This window comes from Miniopterus schreibersii, assembly GCF_964146895.1.
Source record: "Miniopterus schreibersii genome assembly, chromosome: 20".
Taxonomy (NCBI): domain Eukaryota; kingdom Metazoa; phylum Chordata; class Mammalia; order Chiroptera; family Miniopteridae; genus Miniopterus; species Miniopterus schreibersii.
Genome location: NC_138122.1, coordinates 27,489,762 through 27,511,858, shown reverse-complemented (window position 1 = coordinate 27,511,858; position 22,097 = coordinate 27,489,762). Strand labels below are relative to the sequence as shown.

At 51.6% G+C, this 22,097-nt stretch overlaps 1 protein-coding gene across 7 annotated transcripts; it reads left to right on the top strand.

Moving 5' to 3' along the window:
* Positions 1-2,263: 2,263 nt before the first annotated feature.
* On the top strand, positions 2,264-21,292 carry STX2 (syntaxin 2). Of its 7 annotated transcripts, none has more exons than XM_081122526.1 (11): positions 2,264-2,376; positions 8,006-8,080; positions 8,603-8,702; positions 9,863-9,937; positions 11,078-11,151; positions 11,725-11,833; positions 13,474-13,547; positions 13,646-13,783; positions 15,767-15,877; positions 17,571-17,696; positions 20,122-21,113. In XM_081122526.1, the coding sequence occupies exons 1-10, from the start codon at positions 2,347-2,349 to the stop codon at positions 17,649-17,651; spliced, it is 867 nt and encodes a 288-aa protein (XP_080978652.1). In that variant the 5' UTR covers positions 2,264-2,346; the 3' UTR covers positions 17,652-17,696; positions 20,122-21,113. The 7 variants fall into 7 exon arrangements, with proteins under 7 accessions (XP_080978652.1, XP_080978653.1, XP_080978654.1 ...); XM_081122527.1 differs by having other exon boundaries at positions 20,183-20,274; XM_081122528.1 differs by lacking the exon at positions 17,571-17,696 and having other exon boundaries at positions 20,122-21,292.
* The last annotated feature ends 805 nt before the right edge of the window (positions 21,293-22,097 follow it).

The following is a 22,097-nucleotide window of genomic DNA, read 5'->3' as shown; positions in this document are numbered from 1 at the left end:
GATTATCAGGGATACGTGCGCCTTTTCATCCCCAAGGGCTACTTCAGCCCCATAGTTCAGGAGGTGGCCCCTTGGAAGTGAGCTGATGGCAGCATTTCAAGTCTTTTTCTCTTGGGTGACATCAACGTGGAAATGAAACTCACGAGTCATGTGAGAGGGATTTCATCCCGTTTCCTTTCCATTTACATAAATGAACACATTTGATAATTCTCTGAAAGATAAGCCAAAGGTATGTGTCATGGGCAGAATAGTGGGCACCAAAGATGCCCATGGAAACTTTGACTCTGTTACCTTCTGTGGCAAAGGGACTTTGGAGATGTGATAAATGACGTGGACCTTGAGATGCAGAGATTGTCCAGGTGGGCCAGTCTAATCATGTGAGTCCTTCAAAGTGGAGAACTGGCTGTGGTCTGAGTAGAAGATGTTCTATGGAGGAAGGGTCAGAGCGATGACGCTCCAATGGCTTCCAGATGGGGGAAGGGGCCACAAGCCGTGGAATGTGGGCGCCTCCAGGAGCTGGAAGAGGGAAGGAAACAGATTCTCTCCTGGAGCCCCCAGAAAAGGCAGATTTTAACCGGCTGAGACACCTGAACCCCACGACTGTAAGATAATAAATTTGTGTTATTTTAAGGCCCTAGGTTTGTAGTGATTTGTTACAGCAGCCACAGGAAACTAATACAATATGTGACCTCATAAAGCTGTTTCCAGATCATGTTTTCGGGCCCCATCTTTAAAAGGCCAGCCTGTTTCTAAGCTCAGCATAATAATAAATTAAACAAGGCTATTGCATTTCCAAACACTTTAAAAGCTTCATCATTTAAATTTACATCCTGTATGCAGGATCAGAAGACAAACGTGAATTCCAACTCGGTCTTCATCTTTCGACAGAACAAACCCTCCTATGGTCAACTGACAATCACTCTCAATCCTTTAGGGTTCTGAATTGAAATGGGTGCTTGAAATTTCCCCTACTATTACTTTAAGTGCAAAAAAAAAAAAAAAAAAGAGAACCACAGAATTTTAAAATAGGTAGGAGCCTTGGTGGGGATCCAATCCAAGGTCGCCTCCTGTTGGGAAGTGTGGCCTGGGGCGAGCTATTTGACACCCGTGCGCTATGGGTTTCTCAGGGTGAGCCCACAGGCCGCCTCGGGGTCAGGAGAGGTGCTGGCGCTGTGCCCACGGGCGAGCTTGGAAGCCAAAGCCTGCAGGGGGCAACCTTTCCATTCATTCAGCCCACTCGCGGAAGGCCTCACGTGTGCTGGGCCACTCGATGTCAGGGAAAATCAGCAAAGTGGACAAGAATCCCTGCTCTCCATGGATGACAGTGGTCTCTCCTTGCCCACGGGGCGGGGGGGGGGGGAACCTGCCCCAAGACCCCCCGCGGATGCCTGAAACCTGGGACAGCACTGAACCCTATACGTACTTTTTTCCTATACCTACACTGACCTGTAATACTGTTTATAAATTAGGCACAGGAAGCGCTGAACAGCTAATAATAAAATAGAAAGTCGTAGCTGTGCTGTGATAAAATATGTGTGTGGCCCCTCGCTCTCTAAGCAGGTCCTCGAGCGGCCTCTCCTGGAGGAAGCACTTCGGGGCTTCCCTTTAGTGGGTCCCCTCTGCCGGCGTCGCGCGCGGAAGGTGAAGCCGCAGGTTCCCCCAGCTCGCGGGCGCCGCCCCGCGGCTTCCCGGCCCCTCGGCTGCACGCTCGCGGCCCGCGGGGCACCCTCCGGGGGAGGCCGGCCCGGGGTGTGCCCGCGAGGCGGCGCCCGGCTCCTTTCCACACTACGTGTCATCAACACTGTCACGATTTTTAAGAAGGACACGAGTGAAGAAGGGACGGGCGGCCCGGCGAAGAGGCCCCCGGAGGACCGCTCGCTGGGCTCCGCCCGAGCAGGGCTGGCTCCAAGGCCCCGCCCCTCCCCGAGGCCCCGCCCAAAGCCCCTCCCCAAGGGCCCGCCCTCATCTAAGGCCACGCCCTCCCGTCCTCCGCCCCGCCCCACAGCTAGGCCACGCCCCTTCTCCAACAGGCCCGTCCCCCTCCTCCTCGGGCAGCCCCAGTCTCTTCCCCGCCCCATCAGGTCCCGCCCCCTCCCTCCAGGCCCCGCCCTCCTCCCTCCAGGCCCCGCCCCCCGCCGCAGCGTTTCCCGCAGGAAGGCTCCCGCAGGCCCTGTGGGCCCGGGCGCGGCGCGGGCCGGGCATGCGCAGAGCGCGCGGGCGCGGTTGCCGTGGCAGCGCCGGCCGGAGGGGAGGCGGCGGGCGCGGCGCGGAGCCGGGCGACCGGCGGGCTGAGGCGGCGGCGCGGGGCAGGCCTGGGCGGCGGGGCGCGGTGCCCGGCCCGCGGGGATGCGGGACCGGCTGCCGGACCTGACGGCGGTAAGCGGCGCGCGGGCGGCGGATAGCGGTTCAGGCCGGGCGGCGGGGCGGGCGGGCGGGGACTCTGTGGAGGGGGCGCGGGGCGGCGGCGCGGGCGGGCGGGGACTCTGTGGAGGGGGCGCGGGCGCCGTGTCCGCTGTGCTCCCAGAGCCGAGGGGCAGCGCGCCGGCAGCCGGGGGACGGGCTTTGCGGGGTCCGCGCGGTGTGGGCCGGGCCCCAGCCCCTCGGGGAGCCGCGCTCCGCCCAAGTCGCCCCTCACGCCGCCCTTCCGCGCCCCAGCGCAGGGCTCGCCGCCTGGCTCCGCGTCCCGTCCCGGGGTCTGACCAGGCCCCGCGCGCGGCGGGAGCTCGGGGGTCGCGGTGGGGCCGCGCGCGGGCCGGGTGCTGGCGGGGGCCAGGCCCGCGGGCCGCCTTCTGAGCGCGGGGCCGCGTTCGCGCTCGCTCGGCCCCCGCACGGGGCCCGCTGCCGGGGCGGGGGGCCGGGGGCCGGGGGCCGCGCCCGCGGGGTCGCGCTCGGGTCGGCCGGCGGGGCGGGGCGCGCAGCGGGCTGGGCGGCGGGGACGCGCTGCGGGGGGCGGGCGGAGGCGCCTGGGGGTTGGGCTCGCCTCGGGGGGCCCCGCGAGGCCGGTGCGTGTGAAGACGGCGCCCTCGGCGGGCCCGGGCCTCGCGGGGCCTTAGCTGGTCTCTGGCGCCCACGCGGGAGCGGGTCGCTGCGGGCCGGGCCAGGGCCGCTCGCGTTGGGCCGCGTCCCGCGGGTGGCCGGGGAGCCGGGTTCAGAAGGGCAGTGCCCCGCTTGCCCTGCGGGTCGGGGTCGCGGACGGCCCGCTCTGCGCGCATCCCCGGGGAGGGCCCTTAGTGGCCGTGTTTCCTTCCTGCCCGTTTCATCAGCGCTCAACTATAGGGTGTCGTCCCCCCCCCAAAAAAAATACACACACACCTTGAATAATTGTAAATGGACATATTTATTATAGTTAAGGTTAGAGAAACTACCTTATTAAAGTGCATTTCATTTTCAAAGTGGAGCTGCTGCAGTGCGTATGTACATTTTTTGGGGGGACACCCTGTATTTGCTGTATTTGGACACCCGCAGCGGGCAGCGGCCCTCCCAGCAAACGCAGCCAGTGCCCGTGGCCGGTTCCCTCTGGGGACGTGTGTCGCCGCCCCGGCGGGAGCTGCGCTGTTGGGTAAATGAGGCCCCGCGGTGGCTGCTTTGGCAACACGGCCGCGGGTGCGGGACCCGGGGAGCAGCGCGGGGGCGTCGGAGGGCGGGGCGCGGCCTGTCGCCGGGTGTCCTGCGCTCCGGCCTCGGTGCAACGGCCCGTTTCCGGCCAGAATTTCAGAGCCGCCAGGGGCGCCTCGTCCAGCGCTGGAGGGACCCGCCCCGCGGAGCAGATTACTGGGTGTTGCGCTTCTGAAGTTGTCTGATCTGGGGAAATGGTTTCTGGGACTCGCAAGAGCTCAGCTGTCCTGCGTGTCAGATGGGACAGCCCCCTCCTGTCGCTCCTAGAGGGAGCTGTGAAACGGAATTGGGCGGGGAGAGAAAGCGCCGTGTAATTATGAGTGCTGTTAGCATTTATTAGTTTCTTAGGTCTTCAGAAAGGGATAAAAAGCAAGCTTCTCTCTGCTGTAAACTACGACGTTAAAATCGAGTTTGGCGTACTTGAAGTTTAGCGACTTTGAGTATTTAAAAACTCATCTGAAAGTTAGCAGACCTGAGAGGTGAACATTCTTTCCAAGGAGTTCTCGGAGTAGTTGAATGTCTACTCACAAGTGTGTTTCAAAAGGGCTGGTGTTTTTTTCCTAGGTCACGTTTAATTTTAGTAGTTGAAATGCCTCATCAGCAACGTCCACACGGACAAAATACCGGCGATGCCTCCAGAAAGTTTCCTTTATTAGCTGTTAGTGCTTCCTCCTGAGGAAAAGATGATCACTGATGACTCTCTGGAAAGGACTTAGTTTGTCCTGTACAATTTGTCAAGGATAGATTTAGCTGCTTTTAACCAATGATTCTTTTGAGTAACCAGTTTACTTGGGTGCAGAAAATTTAAGGGGCTTGCCCAAGATCTCCTAGATTCTCAATCCAGAAAGATGTTTCTGGTTTACGAGAAGTAAAAGAACCACCCACCCAAAAGACCCTTGGGTGCCAGGCCGCGGCGAGGTAACCTTGCTGGACCAGTGTGAGCTGGGTGAACGCTGCCGGTGGACGCAGCCCGGGAAGGAAGGGGGAAGGAGACAGAACGAGATGCGTCTTAGGATGTGAGTAACTCCAAGTGCAGCGGTGAGTCTACAAGCTAATGGGTCAAAAAAAAAAAGCCTGTGTGTGCAAATGGACATATTTATTATAGTTAAGGTTAGAGAAACTACAGATTTCAACCGTGGGAACTGTTTTCGGGACGACAGACAGACACGGGGTAGCCGTGTGGTACAGGTTAGCAGACTAAGACGCGATGAGATCGTTATCTGCAGTCCCTTGGGTCAAGGCGATGAGTTGCAACTACAATTTTTAAAGGGCGGGAAAAGCTGCCCGGGTATATTTAAAGCTACCTGTTGACCTCTCAGATTGCACTCTAGTGCAGAGGGTTACATAGTAAAGATTCTGAAGGTTTATAAAACAAGACTTTTTTCCTTAACTATTTCACTGAAACTTAAAATACTAAGAATTTTAGAGTATATAATTTTACAAATGCAGTTGGTTACAGTTGAGAATTTCATGGTTTATTCAGTCCCGTCAAGTTTCTAAATTTTATACAAACCCCTCATTCGGGATCTATAGTTTCTCTATTAACTGTAATGAATATATCCATTTGTGTACATACTGTGTTCCTTTTAAAAAACAAAAACGGAACCTCTACATCCACACAGGTGAATACTTCTTGTTTTTAACTTCGGGTCTATTCTGAATGACAGAAATAGAAAACCTAAGACAAAACCAGTTCCCAAAGGGGTTTCCTCTTCAGCATGGTCTGTCGTGAGATACATTTTGCTGTTTCTGACAGTCCTCCCACCTCCCTGCCTTTGCACTTGCTGCCCCCACGTGAAAACCACGGACGGCTCTCTCCCTTTCTCTGCCAGCCTCACACCTGGAATCTTCCTTCCCTCCCATGTCCGAGGGGATGGTTTCTTCCTGCATGTTTTCCATTGTCGTTTTTTTTAGAGAGAGTGGAAGGGAGGGAGGGGAAGAGAGAGAGAGAAACATCAATGTGAGACACACAGTGATTGATCAGTTGGTTGCCTCCCACGCTCTGCCCAGTGGTCAGACAGACCTGGAGTCAGACGTGGCCCTGAGACTTGGCCCTTTACTTAGCTGTCCCGTGTGCTCTGATGGTGACGTGGAGGCAGCACTCAGGGCCCATTGGCAGCTCCTTCACCCGGGGGACGTGGGTCTGGAGGGACTGGCAGCGATTAATCCTGTGCTCATTAGCTGAGTGCCCTTAGCTAAGTGCTGATAGATGAGTGCCTGCCATTGGTATCTAGTGCAGAGTGTGGACCAGAAGTGAGTTTAAAAGCCTTTCCCAGTGTGTGCTCCCTACGGAAATGCCCCTAATCCTCACAGCCCTGTCTCTGAAGGAGGTGGGCAGGTGTGATCTCAGTTCCCAGGCCAGAAGACAGGGACACAGGAAGCTGGGGGCCCGCTAGTGAGCAGCTCCCCACACAGAGCTCTTCCTCTAGTTGCTCTGGAGGGCAGCAGTTGGGATTCGGGGTGTCGGCAGGGCCGTGCTCCCCAAAGCTGTGGGAAGAGTCCTAATGGGCCCTGTCTGGCCTCCCGTGGCAGTCCTTGGCGTCCTTGGCTTGTGGAGGCATCATTGCAGTCTGTCCCCTGGTCACCCGGCCACCTTTCCCTGCGTGTGCCTGTCTCCTCTCGTAAGGACAGAGTCATGTGGGGTCAGGGCCACCCTGCTCCAGGCTGACCTCATCTTACCTGAGGACATCACACAGACCCTTTTTCCAAATGTCTGCTGACTGGTGTGCTGGGCGTTAGGGCTCCATTGCCTGCTTGTGGAACACAGCCCAGCCCCTAACCCTTGTCCTGTTGACAGAGTACAAGTAAAACATTCTCTGCACAGTACAGGCGTCTTTCTCAACAGCTGTGTCGTGGAGGGCAGGGTGGTGGCTCTGCAACTCGGGCACTGCTGGGGGAGTCGTGCAGAGAGTGCACACGTGTCGCTGGGCGTCAGTTCTGCCCCAGCCCATGGCGGGAGTGATCCCTCGGGTGGATCCCACTCCTGTGAAGCCCACCTGTGCTCGTGTGTCCTGTGCCCTGGCGACAGTGTGTTTACTTTCTCAGGAAGGCCCTTGTATGTGGGCCTCTCTCCTTAGACAAACATGTTTTTTCCTCCTTTCCCCACCTGAGCTGTCTTGTCTCTGCCCGGGAGAGGCCCCAGGCTGAGAGGCTACACAGAGCCTTCCTTAGGGTCCCGAGGGATTCTGGTTGGTTTTAGGCCAGATCCATTTGCCTTAGCGAGGGCCCTGGATGGTGCAGACGGAGCGTTTCCTGTGCTTGCTTAATACAGTTATTACGTTTCGCAGATGCTTCTTAGCTAAACTTCAGTAGAATTTTATTTCTCAATTATTCCGGGTCATAGGCCTGTCAGTGGGATGTGGAGGGTCCTGAAACCCATCGCCACAGCGCGGTTGGAACTGAGCTGACTCGCCCAGTGTGTCCCCGGGAGACCGTTCAGTTCCCTGCGCTGCACCTTCTGGTGGGTCTTCTCCTTTTCCTAGACTCATCCCACTCTCTCTCGTACGCCAGGGCGCATGCCACGGCGCACGCTTTGGATGAGCTGTCTGAACCCTGGGTTCAGTGCGACTCGCTCCTCTCCCCGCGGCTCTCCGCCTGGGAGAGGCTTTGCGCTGTTGGGTGGGTTTCCCTGCCTAGAAGCTGCTTCTTCAAGTGGGGCCCCTGCACCAGCAGTGTCCCCTGGAACTTGTCAGAACGCAGCAGTATTCTAGAACGTTCAGTAATGTTTAGAATGCCCCGCCTGGACCTGCTGAATCAGGCCCAGCTTCCCTGGGGGGTGGGGTTGATTTTACACTTGCAGTTAAGTACTGGGTTTCTGAGACACGGGGTCCTTCTGGCTCCTCCCAGTGGTGGTTAGAGGTGCTCTGCCAGCTTGTTTCCTCAGGTCTCCTGTATTGAGTCTGCCCTCATTGGAGGGGTTATTGATTGGAGCGAGGTGTTACCAGAGGCACTCATTCAGGGAGAAAGTATGACAGTTCCTGGACAGTCACTCTGTACCCCAGAGAAGGTAGCACAGTGTCAGCACTTTCATTTTCATAGGAGATATGCAGAGCAAGCGGTTTCACTTCTTGGCAGAGCCCGCTGGCCTTATGGACTGACTGACTGAACATGGATGATGCTGTGCCGCTCCGTGTTGGGGGCCCACCGTTGTCCCTGCGATGGGACTGCGCCCTCCTGCAGGGCTCCCTGGGTCCTGTCCTGCTCTCACTGTGGCCTGTGTGGTGGGCGTGCCGCAGAACCTAGCTGCCAGGGAGCGTGCAGCTCTGCGGGCTCTGTACAGTTTGCCACTCTTGCGGCGGAGCCCTGGAGCCCCTGGGTTGCCCCCGTCTTTTAGTTCACTGTGTGTGTACGTGAAACATTTCAGAGCCTGACTCTCTGTTTCCCACTGTAGTGCAGGCAAAATGCTGACGGGGAAACGGCTGTGGTCGTTGAGAGGGACCGGTTCATGGACGACTTCTTCCACCAGGTGAGGGCGCTCAGGGAGGCCCGTGAACTCCGCCAGCTCAGCCCCATGGCTGCAGCCGGGCCTGTGTCATACTTGAAATAATACTGACACTAGTGTTTTTATTTTTTTGTTATTTCTTTTGTAAACCCTCACCCGAGGATATTTTTCCCATTGATTTTTAGAGAGAGTGGGAGGGAGGGAGGGGAGGGGAGGGGAGGGGAAGGGGAAGAGAGAGAGAGAAACATTGATTGATTGGTTGCCTCCTGTATGTGCCCCAACTAGAGCCGGGGATTGAACCTGCAACCCAGGTATGTGCCCTTGACTGGGGGAATCGAACCTGGGACCCTTTGGTGAGCAAGCTGACAGTCTAACCACTGACCACACGGGCCAGGGTGGTGCATATTTTTTTAATTAAGTGATTATCAGTGTGAGGTGGGAAACGGCTTTTATTTTTTCATGTGTGATGATTCACCTGTTTCCCTCCATTATGAAAAGTGGTGGTGGGGTTGACTTTGCCACTCGGTGGTGACTCTCTCCCCCCAGGTGGAGGAGATCAGGAACAGCATATCTAAGATTGCTCAGTATGTGGAAGAGGTGAAGAAAAACCACAGCACCATTCTTTCTGCACCAAACCCGGAAGGAAGTGAGTCCCGTCTGCCTGTCTGTGTGCCCGTCTCTCTCGCTGTGGGTCCCTCAGGCTTCAGCCCTCGCTGCACAGGCGATGGAGCCGGGACCCAGTGGCCACACCTTGGACTCGGGACTCTGGTGCACGTGGTCATGTGAGCCATGACGTGGGAAGGGGGTTTCTACAGCTCCGGGGTCACCCTGCTCAGCCGGGAACACTGCCGGGTAATATCCGGATACTCATAGATAAGCCAGGTAGCCGGTCCAGCAGAGAGGTTCTGCAGAGCTCTGGGCCGTGTTAGTGACCGGACCCCAGATCCGTGTCATGTCCACAGTTGAACAGGAAGGAGAGTTTTGTGTTCAGATGATCATTGACTAGGGATTGACTGGGAGACCACTGCTAGTGAGAGCAGGTTCAGAGGTGGGCAGATGAGGAGGGGTTTTCAGACCTCAGCAAGCCCGTGTGTGGGGTGTGCTGTTCCCAGGGCCTGTGGGGGCGGCAGGGAAGCAGGGTGTTGGCAGTTAGGAGGAGGTGCTTCTTGACCTGCTCGTCTGCTGGTGAGTTTTGAGAAGCTGAAGGTGGGTGTAGGTGAGCCAGAGGTTGCAGCGGGGCCCACACACCACTCTGGGGCACAGCTGACATCTTTACAATATGGAGTCTTTTAACTGTGACAGTGTTCTGTCCCTCTCCTGCGAACTCCTCTTTATTCATGGCTTCTAGGAAGACTGTCCTCTTACACACCGACAGATGATGATCTAATTCAGAAGTGCTAATGTCGGTAAAGCAGTTGTCCAGTTCACTCCGAATTCTTTCCAGAATTGTCCCCATGGTGTCCTTCATGTCTGGACCCAAACCAGACACGAAGATAAAATGATTGGGTGGTGAACTGGGCTTTATCACAGGGCACATCCATCTTATCTGTAAAGGCCTGCGCCTGGAGACCCACACCGCCTGCCACATGGCCAGCGTTCTCTGCCCAGCTCCACGGGGGAGGAGGCTGCTGGCCCAGGGACACACTTCAAGAGCCACTCACACGATCACTAGTTTCTCTGAAGAAACACACACACTTAAACATCTACCAGATATTGTTCCATTTAAATTTGTTCCATTTAAATTTGTCGGACATTATTGATGTTGGATATTATAGCTCAGATAACTTTTTTTTTTTCATTTTAAAGAAATAAAAGAAGAGCTTGAAAATCTGAACAAAGAAATCAAGAAAACTGCTAATAAAATACGCGTCAAGTTAAAGTGTGAGTTTCAAGTTTTGGTTTTATTTCATCATTGATGGTGGGACTATGGGTGATTATTGTTTTCTTTATAATTTTTTATTCTTTTATATTTTCAAAAAGTTAAAATTTGAGCACTTTAAATAAGTTTATGTGTGTGCATTTGTTTACATTCTTCATTACCCTAGGATTTTTAAACTGCTAGCTCTATGGTAGCATAGGAGGAATAAAGTGGATGTTGGTTAATCCTCACATTCAGGGGAGAAGCTCTAATGCATGGTCAGCGAGATGAAGACTGCTTACAGACTGCTCTTCTCTTATGGTGGCACATAGCCTGCGGGTGTCCGAGAAGGTGGGTAGCCTTTAAAAGGCACCACCAGGTTCCGGAATGGGCCTGTTAGTCAGCAGGTTCTTGAACTTCTGGTTCAGTTCAGCCGAGTTTACGGTGCCCCACGTCCACTCCAGCAGCAGTGGTCGGAGAGGCTGACGGCCTTCCTGCAGGGCGTGGTGTTTCCTTGAGGTGGTAGGAAGACACACTGTGTTTAATTTTGGAAGCCAGCATTCACATCACGAAAGTCTCTGCAGATCAGAAAGGACTTGGCACTATGGACAGTTTCCAGCCTAAGAGCAGGGAGATGACTGACTGCCGCAGCCCGGCCATGGGCGCTGCCTCCCAGTGCCCCCCCACAGACGGGCGATCGCTTCATCAGCATAGGCTCCAGTGTGTATTTCTAAATAAGGACCATGCACGGGTTGGTTCACCTGTCTCGTAAGGTTTTTAGAAATCAAATCTGCTTCTGTCCTTTCCCCATGGCACTTTCTCTTTTGGTTGGAGACACCAGGGCATTTGTCCATCAGCATGTGCTGTGTGTGCTTCAGGGTTCTGCTGATGTCACCCCTGTGAAGTCATCTGACGGGTTCCCGGGGCCTCTAGTTCCTGCAGATTGACAGTCCTATAAACTTGATCAGATTCAGGTTATTTGTTTCCCTTTTAAATGTTAACATAAAACATCTGGTTTTATTTTGTGATATTATCAACAATTGGTGATTACTACCAAGGTCCATAAATGTACTAGGAGTTGAAAAGATGAGGAAAAGCGCCTTGAGGGTTGGCTTGAAGGCCCACGTTCCAGTGTAAAAGGTAATTCCTCCGTTTGTTTCTAGCTATTGAACAGAGCTTTGATCAGGATGAGAGTGGGCACCGCACTTCCGTGGATGTTCGGATACGAAGAACCCAGGTTTGGTTCTCAGCCTCCCCTAGGTTGGCACGATGTCAGAGAATAGTCTTTTTCTTTTTTATTCAATTGCAAAATAGGTTTATCTTTATGGTCACATGAATCCTCAGGGTTTTGCATTAAAAATAACATAGTATTTATAGATTACCTCTTTATTATGAAGAAAAAAAAACAGCCCATAACAGAACTCTATGGGAAAAACCGAGACTTATTGGGATCACTTTAGGTTTCATGGCAAAGGTGTCCCCTTTCAGAGGTTATGTGTGGCGGAGTGGAATTGGGGCTGCTTTACTCTCCTTGACAACTGGTGATTAGTGTGCAGGCTTGCGGACCATTGGCATAGTTGCCAAGCCTGGTCGGGTGGGCTGTCCCCATGAGCTGGTTGACTTCTCGGTCGTGGCGCTCACTCTGAGTGGGGATGACACTAGTGTAGTTGGGAGACTGTGAAGGCCTTAGCGTGGCTCCCTTTGAAGGAGTCACTCCCTAGTTTGAATTTCTGTAATGTGATGCTTTTCTTTATCATTGTCAATGAAGAAATGACTGCTATGTATTAACCTAATTTTGCATCGTTAATAGCACTCAGTGCTGTCTCGAAAGTTTGTGGATGTGATGACAGAATATAATGAAGCACAGACTCTCTTCCGGGAGCGGAGCAAAGGGCGGATTCAGCGCCAGCTGGAAATAAGTGAGTAACTGAAATGCCACCATGCTGCAGACATTCTTCTGTCCAAGGTCTGGCATCACCATACTGCAGCTTCAGAAAGGTCATTCCATCTCAGTTTGCCAGTATTGTAAAACCCACAGCTCTTTCAGAGCTCCCTGCTCATTGAATCACCAAACCTATTGTTACGTCCTTGAGAGGCTTCTAGGTGAGTGGGCTTTCAGTCACCTTCTAGTCACCATGATGGTGATTTCAGGGGCTTTTCTCAGTCCCGCAACCCTTCCTGCCCCGTCTTGGTGGGTGGTCCTCCATGGGCTTCAGGGTCCTGCTTGGGGAGCAGATGCTAACTGCCCTTTTGCCCCAGGTTGCCTTTTAAGAGGGTGTCTGTAGCAGTCAGCCCTGCAGGGGGGAACTCACGTCTCCCCAGGCAGAAGGCACTTTGCTCACTGCCTTTATCGTCAGAGACGGGTCCTCAGCCGTGACACACCCCTGCGGGTGCAGCGTCCACGGACTTGGGGTGGGGGGCACAGCCGTGAATGTGAACCTCACTAAACACCCTTTTAACAGCTTTGTGGGGATGCAACTAAAATGCCATGTGGGTGACGTTCAGTGCCCAGGTCAGCGGTTTTTAGTACAGGGAAGGGCAAAAATAGGTTCACAGTTGTTCGTATGGAAAATAATACAATAAACTGTGTTTCACGTACTCATAGCTGTAAACCTTTTGCCCCACCCTATATATTAGTGCAATTTTAGGACGTTTTCATCACTCTGAACATACTCCATACCCATCCTTACCCGTCACTCCTTGTTCCCCTGCCCTGAGCCCCAGGCAGCTGCCGGCCCACTTTCCTGTCTCCACGAGTCTGCCCGTTTGGGATGTTCCGCGTGAACGGAATTGTGCAGTGTGGAGTCTGTGACTGGCCTCCCTCACGCGACAGTTCCCCACGGCTCAGCCACAGCTGCAGGTGTCGGGACTTCACCCCTTCCTGTGGCTGAGCCAGGTTCGGCCGTGGGATGGACCCCGTGTGTTTATCATTCGTCAGCTGCACCTCTGGCTCTTCCCACTGTTTGGCGATTACGAATGATGCTGCCATCAGCGTTCCCATCAAATGATATTTAAATTGTTATGATGTTTATTCATGTAGTTTTGTCTTTTGTGACACAAATTGTGAAAAAATAGTAATTATCAATTTGGCTTTTCACAGAGAGTTTTACTATCGGAAACTCAAGGTGAAATATTAACAATCAAAGCGCAGGAAGTATTAAAGCACCTGGTTCTAAACATGTCATCTTTATTTATGTCCTAAAATATGGTGAATTCAGCTGCCCCCCCCTTTTCTGTAAGCCAGAGTTAACATTTAGGAGAACTGACGTGTTGAGAAATTAAGTACCGGTTTTGTTTTTGTGACTATTTTTCATTCAGACCAAAGTTAGACTTAATTCTTTCCAGTTAGAGGGTTTTTGTGTTTTCCAGTTCTTCCTTCTCAGTGTCATGTTGGTTTCTCTCATCATTAACACTTGCCTAAGAAAATATTTTCGAGAAGTTAGAAAAACATTGTTTAAAAATGCTAACAACTCAGGTTTTAGTTGCTGACTTAGGGTAGGAAGAGTCGCTTTCAGTACTTTCACACACTGAATGGAGTTTTTAACTGTTAATCTTTCAGCTGGAAAGACAACAACCGATGACGAGCTGGAGGCGATGCTGGAGAGTGGGAACCCTTCCATCTTCACCTCGGACGTGAGTGCGCCGCCCGCGCTGGGCCTTCCCACGCACAGGTGCCCTCCCAGCTGCCGAGCCCCCCGAGGTCACCAGCATTTCTCTTTTGTTTTCCAAAGATTATATCAGATTCAAAAATCACCAAACAAGCCCTCAATGAGATTGAGTCGCGCCACAAAGACATCATGAAGCTGGAGACCAGCATCCGGGAGCTGCACGAGATGTTTATGGACATGGCTATGTTTGTGGAGACTCAGGTAACTGCAGGCTCCTCCCTGCTCTGCGAAACCCTACGGTTGACTCGGTGTCCGGGGAAAGCCAAAGCCATTACTTTGGATGCAGTCTCAAAATTCAGAAGCTGGTTACAGAGTTACTGCAACATGAGACTGAAATGCTGGAAACAGCGTAAACTTTCAGCCATAAGGGACTGGCCTAGCTAATGAAATTACGGTGTGTCCTTGGGACAGCCGGAGGGAACATAAACTCCTGTTCGTGGAGGACTTTTAATGAAATATACGGTATTGTGCTGGAATTTTTAAGTTGAGAGGGAGACATAAAACCTTGTGTATAAATATACATGTACATGTAACACACACGTGTGTACGTACATGCGCTGGACTTGGCTACGTGAAACAGTATTCACAGAGGGAAGAAACATGCCAAACAGAATGGCAGTGGGACTAGGGGAATTTAAACTTTCTTCTCTGAAATATATGTGTAAGTTTTCTACAAGGAGCACATATTAGAGTAACAATTGGAGGACACGTTTAAACGAATGGCCCCAAAGGGGACGCACTCCACGACAGGAGCAAGAGCTTGTATTTATACAAGGTGTTCTCATTTCGTCTAGAACCACAGGCAGGGAGTGGAGGGGTATGAAGAGACCCCTGTGAGGGGCTGGAGAACTTAAATTTAAAACAGTTCAGAACACTATAAAATTCGAGGTGGGTGACATATGAGCCGCTGCGCACTGTTGGGCGTGTGAACGTGTTCACACTGACCCTTGTGATGCTGAATGAGGTACCCCGTCCGTGGGTCGGGGGCTGCGCATGGGGAAGCAGGCGCATTCCTGTGAACCCACCACGGGCTGCTCGGGTCCTCACTCCACAGACACTGCTGGCAGGGATGGTCCCCTCGGAAGGCCCAGGCCTGGCTGGCTCGTTTGCCGTGGTTGCCCGGGTTAGTGAGGAGAGAGGATGCCCGTCGGGCACAGGACTCACCCTCCACAGGCCTTGCCGACCCTGTGAAGAACTCTGTTCATTTTGAGGGACTTTGTCACAGAAATGTGTGTGAGAAACTGAGGTCCTCTGCACTGGCAGGAGGAACCGAGCGCGTGGGGGTGACGTGGGTGGACCGGCTGCCATTTGCGATACAGGAAGTGGAGAGCTGGGAGCTGGCCCGCCCGCCTCTTGTTTTCGGGAAGTGCTCGAAGGAACCAGTCAGCAGCAGCGGGGCACGACTCTTGTGATGACTAAAGATTTTACTACCTTGGGGTTTAGTTACGGTTGCTTTATACCAAAGTATTGAACTCGTTAGAGAAACTGCCGCGTCCTGAGCCCTGTTTTGTCGTCTCCTTTGAGAAGCCTGTTAGTGCCGCATCCTATGGACTCGTCTAGTTGGAATTATGTGTATAGTCAGAGCTCAGTAGTGAGTTTGCTTTGAGTACAAGTGAGTTAATTGTGCTTCCTCCTTCGATGCCTCGTCCTCTCCTCACCGCTGCAGCTATGTCTGCTGGTGGACAGAAGACCAGGTAATGTCCCCCCAGACGTGCCACCGCATCCCCCTCACGCTCTCGCTCATTAGCTATTCATTCATTCGGTGTTGAACATGAGCTCGTCCTAGTTCACTGACCTGGTAAAGAAGCCGCAACAGTTCCCACCCATAGCAGAGCTGTCCTTCCTTGTCCGTTGCATTTATGAGCATTAGTTTAACCTCGAGCAGCGCCCCTCCTTGCTGTGCCCTTCGTCAGCGTGCTCACAGGTTGAAGCACGTCTCAGTCTGCTGGATACGCCTGTAACTGTCCCTACTGTTGTCGTCCCTTTTAGCTCTTTTTAAGATATAAGTCGATTTTGATTACTTTGTATCGGTCCACTTATAATAATCTCATCTTTTTGTAAATGTAAAAAAAATTCAGCGTCCATTCCATGCACATTATGTTCACGTGAAAACTTTATTGGTCTTAAGATACATAATTAAGTCATTGGAAAATGTCTTCTAAGTTGGAAACTTTTTGTTTCAAGGGTGAAATGATCAACAACATAGAAAAGAATGTGATGAATGCCACAGACTATGTAGAACACGCCAAGGAAGAGACAAAAAAGGCTATTAAATACCAGAGCAAGGCGAGGAGGGTGAGTGTGGCTCATAAGAACCAAAATGTGCTTTTCTCTGTCCTTGGTTTCGAGTTGTGATATGTTGACGTGGCCGACTTAACAGGTACTCCAAGAAATAAAAATGTCTTAATATTTCATTTGGTAAAGAGTTTTGAAGTTTGTAAGATAAATTGTGTTGACTATGAACCCTTCTGTGTTCTAAATAATTAAGACCCTTCACAACCAAAAGTGGGGCCGTTGCCCTCTCCTGGGTTGGGTGGGTTTAAATTCCGGAGTTCTCTGTTCCTGGGTCCTTACTTGGGGGGAGACACACTAGTGGGATTGGACATTCTCCTGTCCCATTATTCGTTGGTTACACACTTCATGCAGTGGACACTTGGTTCTCTCTTCAGGGTGTTTGCTACGCCTTTGGTTTGGGGGCAGGAGGAGGGTTATTAGAGACTGGCCCTGAGGAGCTGTGTAGTATCCACATCTGAGCTCGGTGAGTTTGGAATATTTGTATCTGAATCTTAAATGTGCCCTATGTGTGAGCCACAGCTCTTCCAGGAAAACAGTGAAAGTGCAAAATTAAGTTCTGATTGGGGGGCCGGACAACCCTGTGCGGGTGTCAGTGTGTCCCTGCCCACCAGCTCTTGGCTTTTTTCTCTGACGAAACACCAAACTGCCACTCTCCACGTGTGCCAGCCTTGGGTTTGCAGAGGCCACGTGCTCAGTGCCGGCCTGGGGAAGGGTCCAGTCATATCAGCAAAGGCCTTGAAGAGAGAATGCCCAGATGTCCAGAAGACATGAGGAGCCGGGTTTCGGGTGCGGATTCACCTGTGGGGACCGCTCGTCTGTGCTTTCCTGTCAGCCGGCAGCACCTCACTTGCTTCGTCCTGGGCTTACCTGATGTGGTCATTACCTGGGAAACTCGGGCATGCTCCTCACTTTATCTGTTTAACCACTTGATCAGGGACTGACCCTTCACGTCATCCTGTGAAGTTCTAAGGCAGAGTCATTGGGGTTAGAAAGACAAAAGGCAGTGAGTGGTGCACCCTCATTCCAGGCCTGCGGGGTGAGCCTCATTAGGAGACAGGGTCTGAACCCACCTGGATGCCAGCTGTGAAAACATGACGCTGACTCGGAAACTGTTCACTCTTTCCTGTTAGAGCCGACATCTGACACTGCACGGCTGCTTGACTGGCTGTTCTGCTCCTCGGGAGCTTGGCTGCTGCGTCGCCTCAGACGGTGGTCGTCCCCTCTCCCGGGGCCCTGTGTTTATTCCAGGGCAGCTGTGTGTGGCCCCTGAGAGACCAGGTGGCCAGAGTGGAGTGACTTATTTTACACGGCGTGGTGGGGACAGTGAGGGAGCTAGGTGCCAACAACAGACAACAAGAGGAGAGAGTGTGGGGCTTTATGAATAGAGAGCTAACGTCCGAGTCGGCTAGGCTGCTGCAGAGCTCTACAGACGCAGAGACATCAGCCCATCAGACGTCGATCAAAATAATGTGACCACGCAGGTCTCTCCCTGACAAAACCCGATATTCTAAAAGTTCTGCAAGTCTCCAAGTATTCTGACCTTAAATTAAAAACCACTCTTTTCAAGAACTAAAAATTATCCAACAGAATTAAAGCAAATTCTGATCGGTGGTTTTACTCTAAATGAGTGACGTCCTCTAACTTGGTGGCAGGAAATTAACCAGGATGTAATCAGCCTGCTTTTCTTTGACAGAAAAAGTGGATAATTGTCGCTGTGTCGGTGGTGCTGGTGGCTGTAATTGCTCTAATTATTGGTTTATCGGTTGGCAAATGATGATGAGGATCACGTCAGTGCATGTGCCTCTCTGCCAGCGCGGCAGTAAGTAACTAATCAACTAATATTCCTATTAACTTTCTCATTAGCTAATGGCCTGCTTGCCCAATCTTAATGTGCCTGAACTGGGGAAAGCCCGCGGCAGTTGCGGTGGCGGCTAATGTCCTCCAGGCCTGTGACTGCTCGCCGCTGAGAAACAGGCTGCGTGGTCATTCATTTTTAAGCCCCGGCCTGCTCCATACGTAGCTTCTTTAAAGCTTCTTGGTTTACTAATATCACTCGGATGCGATGGTGCGGCAGACCTCAGCTCCTCGGGCTCCAGTCCTTTGTTTTCGACCTGAGAAGACAATTTCCCTCCTCACAGGGGACCCTTCATTAGATGTAATAACTGTAGCAGTGACGGTTAATTCTCAGTGAAGACACAAACTTAGTGTCTTAATTTATCTCTAAAATTTTAACTTTTTGAATAGTTGCAACAACTGAAAGTTGCTTTGTGAAAAATACTCAGTTTTACTGTGGAATTAGAGGGACTGAAACCAAAACTATGAAAAGCACTCACTGAAAATAAAACTTTTCATCTAACCTCATCCGTTTGTTTAAAAATATCCCCTTATTAAACGAAGCCTCCTTTTTAGTTGGTGCCCGTTAACCAGTGCTGAACATAGAAGGCATTCGATTATCTAACGACTCTGCTTCTGTTCTGCATGTGAGCCTCACCTTCGTTTTCCTCTGGTTTCCTTGGCACGTGGAGGCCGCCCTCTCTCATTAACCCTTGAGTTAGGCTGCTCTGGGGCGTATGAAATTTGGACATACCCTTTATTTCTCTGAGAGCGTTTTGTTTGCCGTAATCACTGTGATTGAGCTGTGAAGTGTCCCAGGGTATCTAGATTGCGACAGGTAGCCCTTGATGAATTCAGTCTTTTATTATGAAAGTGGCAGCCGGCTTGATAGACACTGGGCACTTTATTTTAAAAAGTGAGACACTCTAATGGAAAGGAGTCACTGTGTGCTCAGGTGTCCCCGCTGCTGTTGGGTCTTTAAGTTAATCTTCATGGGAGCAGGTTGCACTCAGCAGTGCAGCGAGCAGGCGGGAGGCCCCCTGTGGGTTAGTGTTCCAGCATTCACCAAGCCAGAATTGCACTGGACATCGTTTCGGCAGTGAGCTCGGGGATCGGAGTTCGTTAATGGTCCGTTCTGTAGAAGGCAGAAGGATCAGCTTTTATCAGGCAGAAGTTTATGTCCCCTTCTTACTGCTTTCCTATCAGCTCTGCTGAAAAAATGGCACATATGATTTTTCTTTCCTAATATAATGGTATTTAAAAATATTTTTATGAGTCTTTCTAAATATCGATTTTCTTAATGTTTCCTAGTGACCATAATATGGTTAGTTGGATGTGGCTGCACTAGGGTAAAATTGATTCTAGGTTGGACCCAGGGAAATGAGCTGCTTCCTCCTGGGTGCTCTCGGGCAGTGCTGTTGCATAAAGGCCAGTCCCCTCGGTGGTTGTCGGGGAGCAGGGGACGGTCTGTGCCCCAGTGTCCTTACAACACATGAACACAGAACAGCCCCCTCTAATAAAGAGCCCAGCACGGTGCACACCAACAGCTTCTTACACAAGTGCAGTGGTTGATGTCCTTAATTATACTTTTGAAATATGAACTTATTCTTGCTGCAAGCCTCCTGTAGGCCAGGCGCGCACTGTAGCACTTAGTGGGGTGACCCCATAGCCCTGCAGCCCAGGGGATGCCTGTCTATGAGGAGACAGGCTTGGGCCCCGTGCCCGGGAACCTGCGTAGCTGGTGGGCGAGCCACGGCTTGACTAGGGACTTGAGTGACTCCCGAGGGCGTGCTCTGTCCGCTCTCATTTCCAGGGCCTCCCTTCTCCCGCAGACCAGTTTCCCGGAGGACGTGTTTCTTAAGCCAAAGGTGGTTTAGCTTTCACTGTGCAAGGATGCTTGTCAATTAACAAAAAAAGTTAGATGCTTGGATGCAGCCGAAGACTGAGTTAATGGACTGTTGATTTCTGACACATGCATCGGACCTCAGTCAGCGTAAAAAGTGTGTAAAATCTTTTCAGCAAATGAGACATTGATTCACTTAAGCTGTTAAAAAGATGTGCAGTGCATCTGGGAAATAGCAGTCTGGAACTTTATCATGATCAATAGAAAGCGTCCTTAAAGCACCCACATGGTGCCATGTCGACTTGCCTTTTCTCTTCAGGAGCAAATACCTATTTTAATAACACACAGTTTATTAATTTAATTTAATGTATACGTGTCTGTAACTTAGCATTTTGCCTTTGGCAGTTCCCTTCTCCACCCCTCCCCTTTCTGTGATCTGGGGGACGCTTCCTTGGTAATGGACTTGTATTTTAAACTATCTCAAGTTCCAGGAGAATTTTGTTAGGCAATAACAGTGATTTCTTTCCTTCGATACCTTGCAAATTAATTGTTTTTCTTTATCTTGCAGAAAATGATGTTCATTATTATTTGTGTAACTGTTTTGCTTGTGATCCTTGGAATTATCCTAGCAACGACACTGTCATAGCAGCCATAGCCCGAGAGCCCTTTGTCCGTGGAGTCAGAACACGTGTGCAGCAAATCAGCACCCGCCGCCCATTTCATGAATGAATCCCAGACATTGTGACATGTGGTGTTGAGTGCTGACTTCTCACTAGCGAACTGAAGAACACACAACAGAACGTATTGTTCAGTGGAAAAGCCGAAAGCGAATTGATGTGATGAGTTAGCCCAACATCCTTGGACTCTAAATAACACACCACAAAACTTTAACAATGTGAAACTTGTTTCAATGGCCTTAAAATAAGGAATTATTGAAATTTTCAATTTTTTACATTTCAGTATTAAAAATATATATATGTAAAGTTTAATTGGGAATATTTTATGCTCTGAAGTCATTAGATTTTGGGTCTAAGACTTTCTTCGCTTCCCCTCCTACCAGCTAACAAGCTAAGAGACGTTTTTGTACTATGTTTAATTCATGTTTGTTGTTTGCAAAAATTTTTTTTATTATCACAGCTGTTTTGTAAGGTATCTATAATTTTAAATGTTTATAAATTAATTGTTTAATATATTAACACCTTAATTTACTCCATTTTATATATTAAATATTGCCTTTTAAAATAAATGGGAAACTTCATGATGTTAGAGCCATCTCTGCACAGTTGTTTACAGAGTTTGCCATTGGCATAGAAAACCGAGGTTGCAAAGCACCCCTCAAAGCCTTTCAAGTGCCTTCTCTCCACCGTGGTCTGTGAGGTTCCCATGTGCCTGAGGCCCTCCAGAAGTCTCATTTCTTATACTCTGCTCCACTTCTGGCTGCTCCGCTACCTGGATAATAAATGAGTTACTGCACTGTAAAGACAATGGTCTCTTCTCTGTTCATTAAAAATAAGGCTTGTGTTCCGTTTACATTAATAAAGTCTGAAGTTGAGATGGTGACCAAGACCAAGATTTACTACTTTCTAAAAAGGAAATTATCCCTGGACATTAAGTAATTCTGTTAAATGTAAACTGTTGTGTAGATCTGGTCCGTGTTCTTGTTAAGTACTGGCTATTCTGCTGAGCTTTGAAACTCCCAAAGTTTATAGGAATCTATGATAAACATTTTTATTGCTCATGAATGTTTTTATTACAATCATACGCTTTAGACTTGTAAACTGTATGAAATCTTCGAGTGAACGGATACTTATAAGGGAGCCAACATTTTGCGTGGAGGCTCCCACACAGCCCTCCGGTTACCGTGCATCTGGCGGTGACCGCGCGGCTGTTTCAGCGCCGTTGGGGCCGAGCGCCGAGATGCCCGCCTCCAAACGCAGGCGAAGTTATGAATTCCGCGCGCTCATGGCGGACGCCTCCCCGCCCAGCCGAGACCCAGGCGGCGTTTAGGCATCGCCCACCCGCCATCGCCCGTGGGCTCGGCGTCCTCCAGGAGCCCCGCCTCTCCCGTGTGTTCAAGTCCTGACCGCGGCCCGTCCGTGGGACACGCGCGCTGGGCTGCGCCACGGGGAAGACGACCTGTCTCGAAGTCGTTTGCCCGCGGCCGTGCCCGTCACACACCTGCGGCTGCGGTCGGTCCAGGTGTGCGGGCCGAGCGCCACCTGCCCCCAGCCCCCCCAGCCCCTCCCGCTGCCTCCCCAACTCCCCCCAGCCCCTCCCGCTGCCTCCCCAACTCCCCCCAGCCCCTCCCGCTGCCTCCCCAACTCCCCCCCCAGCCCCTCCCGCTGCCTCCCCAACTCCCCCCCCAGCCCCTCCCGCTGCCTCCCCAACTCCCCCCCCAGCCCCTCCCGCTGCCTCCCCAACTCCCCCCCCAGCCCCTCCCGCTGCCTCCCCAACTCCCCCCCAGCCCCTCCCGCTGCCTCCCCAACTCCCCCCCCCAGCCCCTCCCGCTGCCTCCCCAGCCCCCCCCAGCCCCTCCCGCTGCCT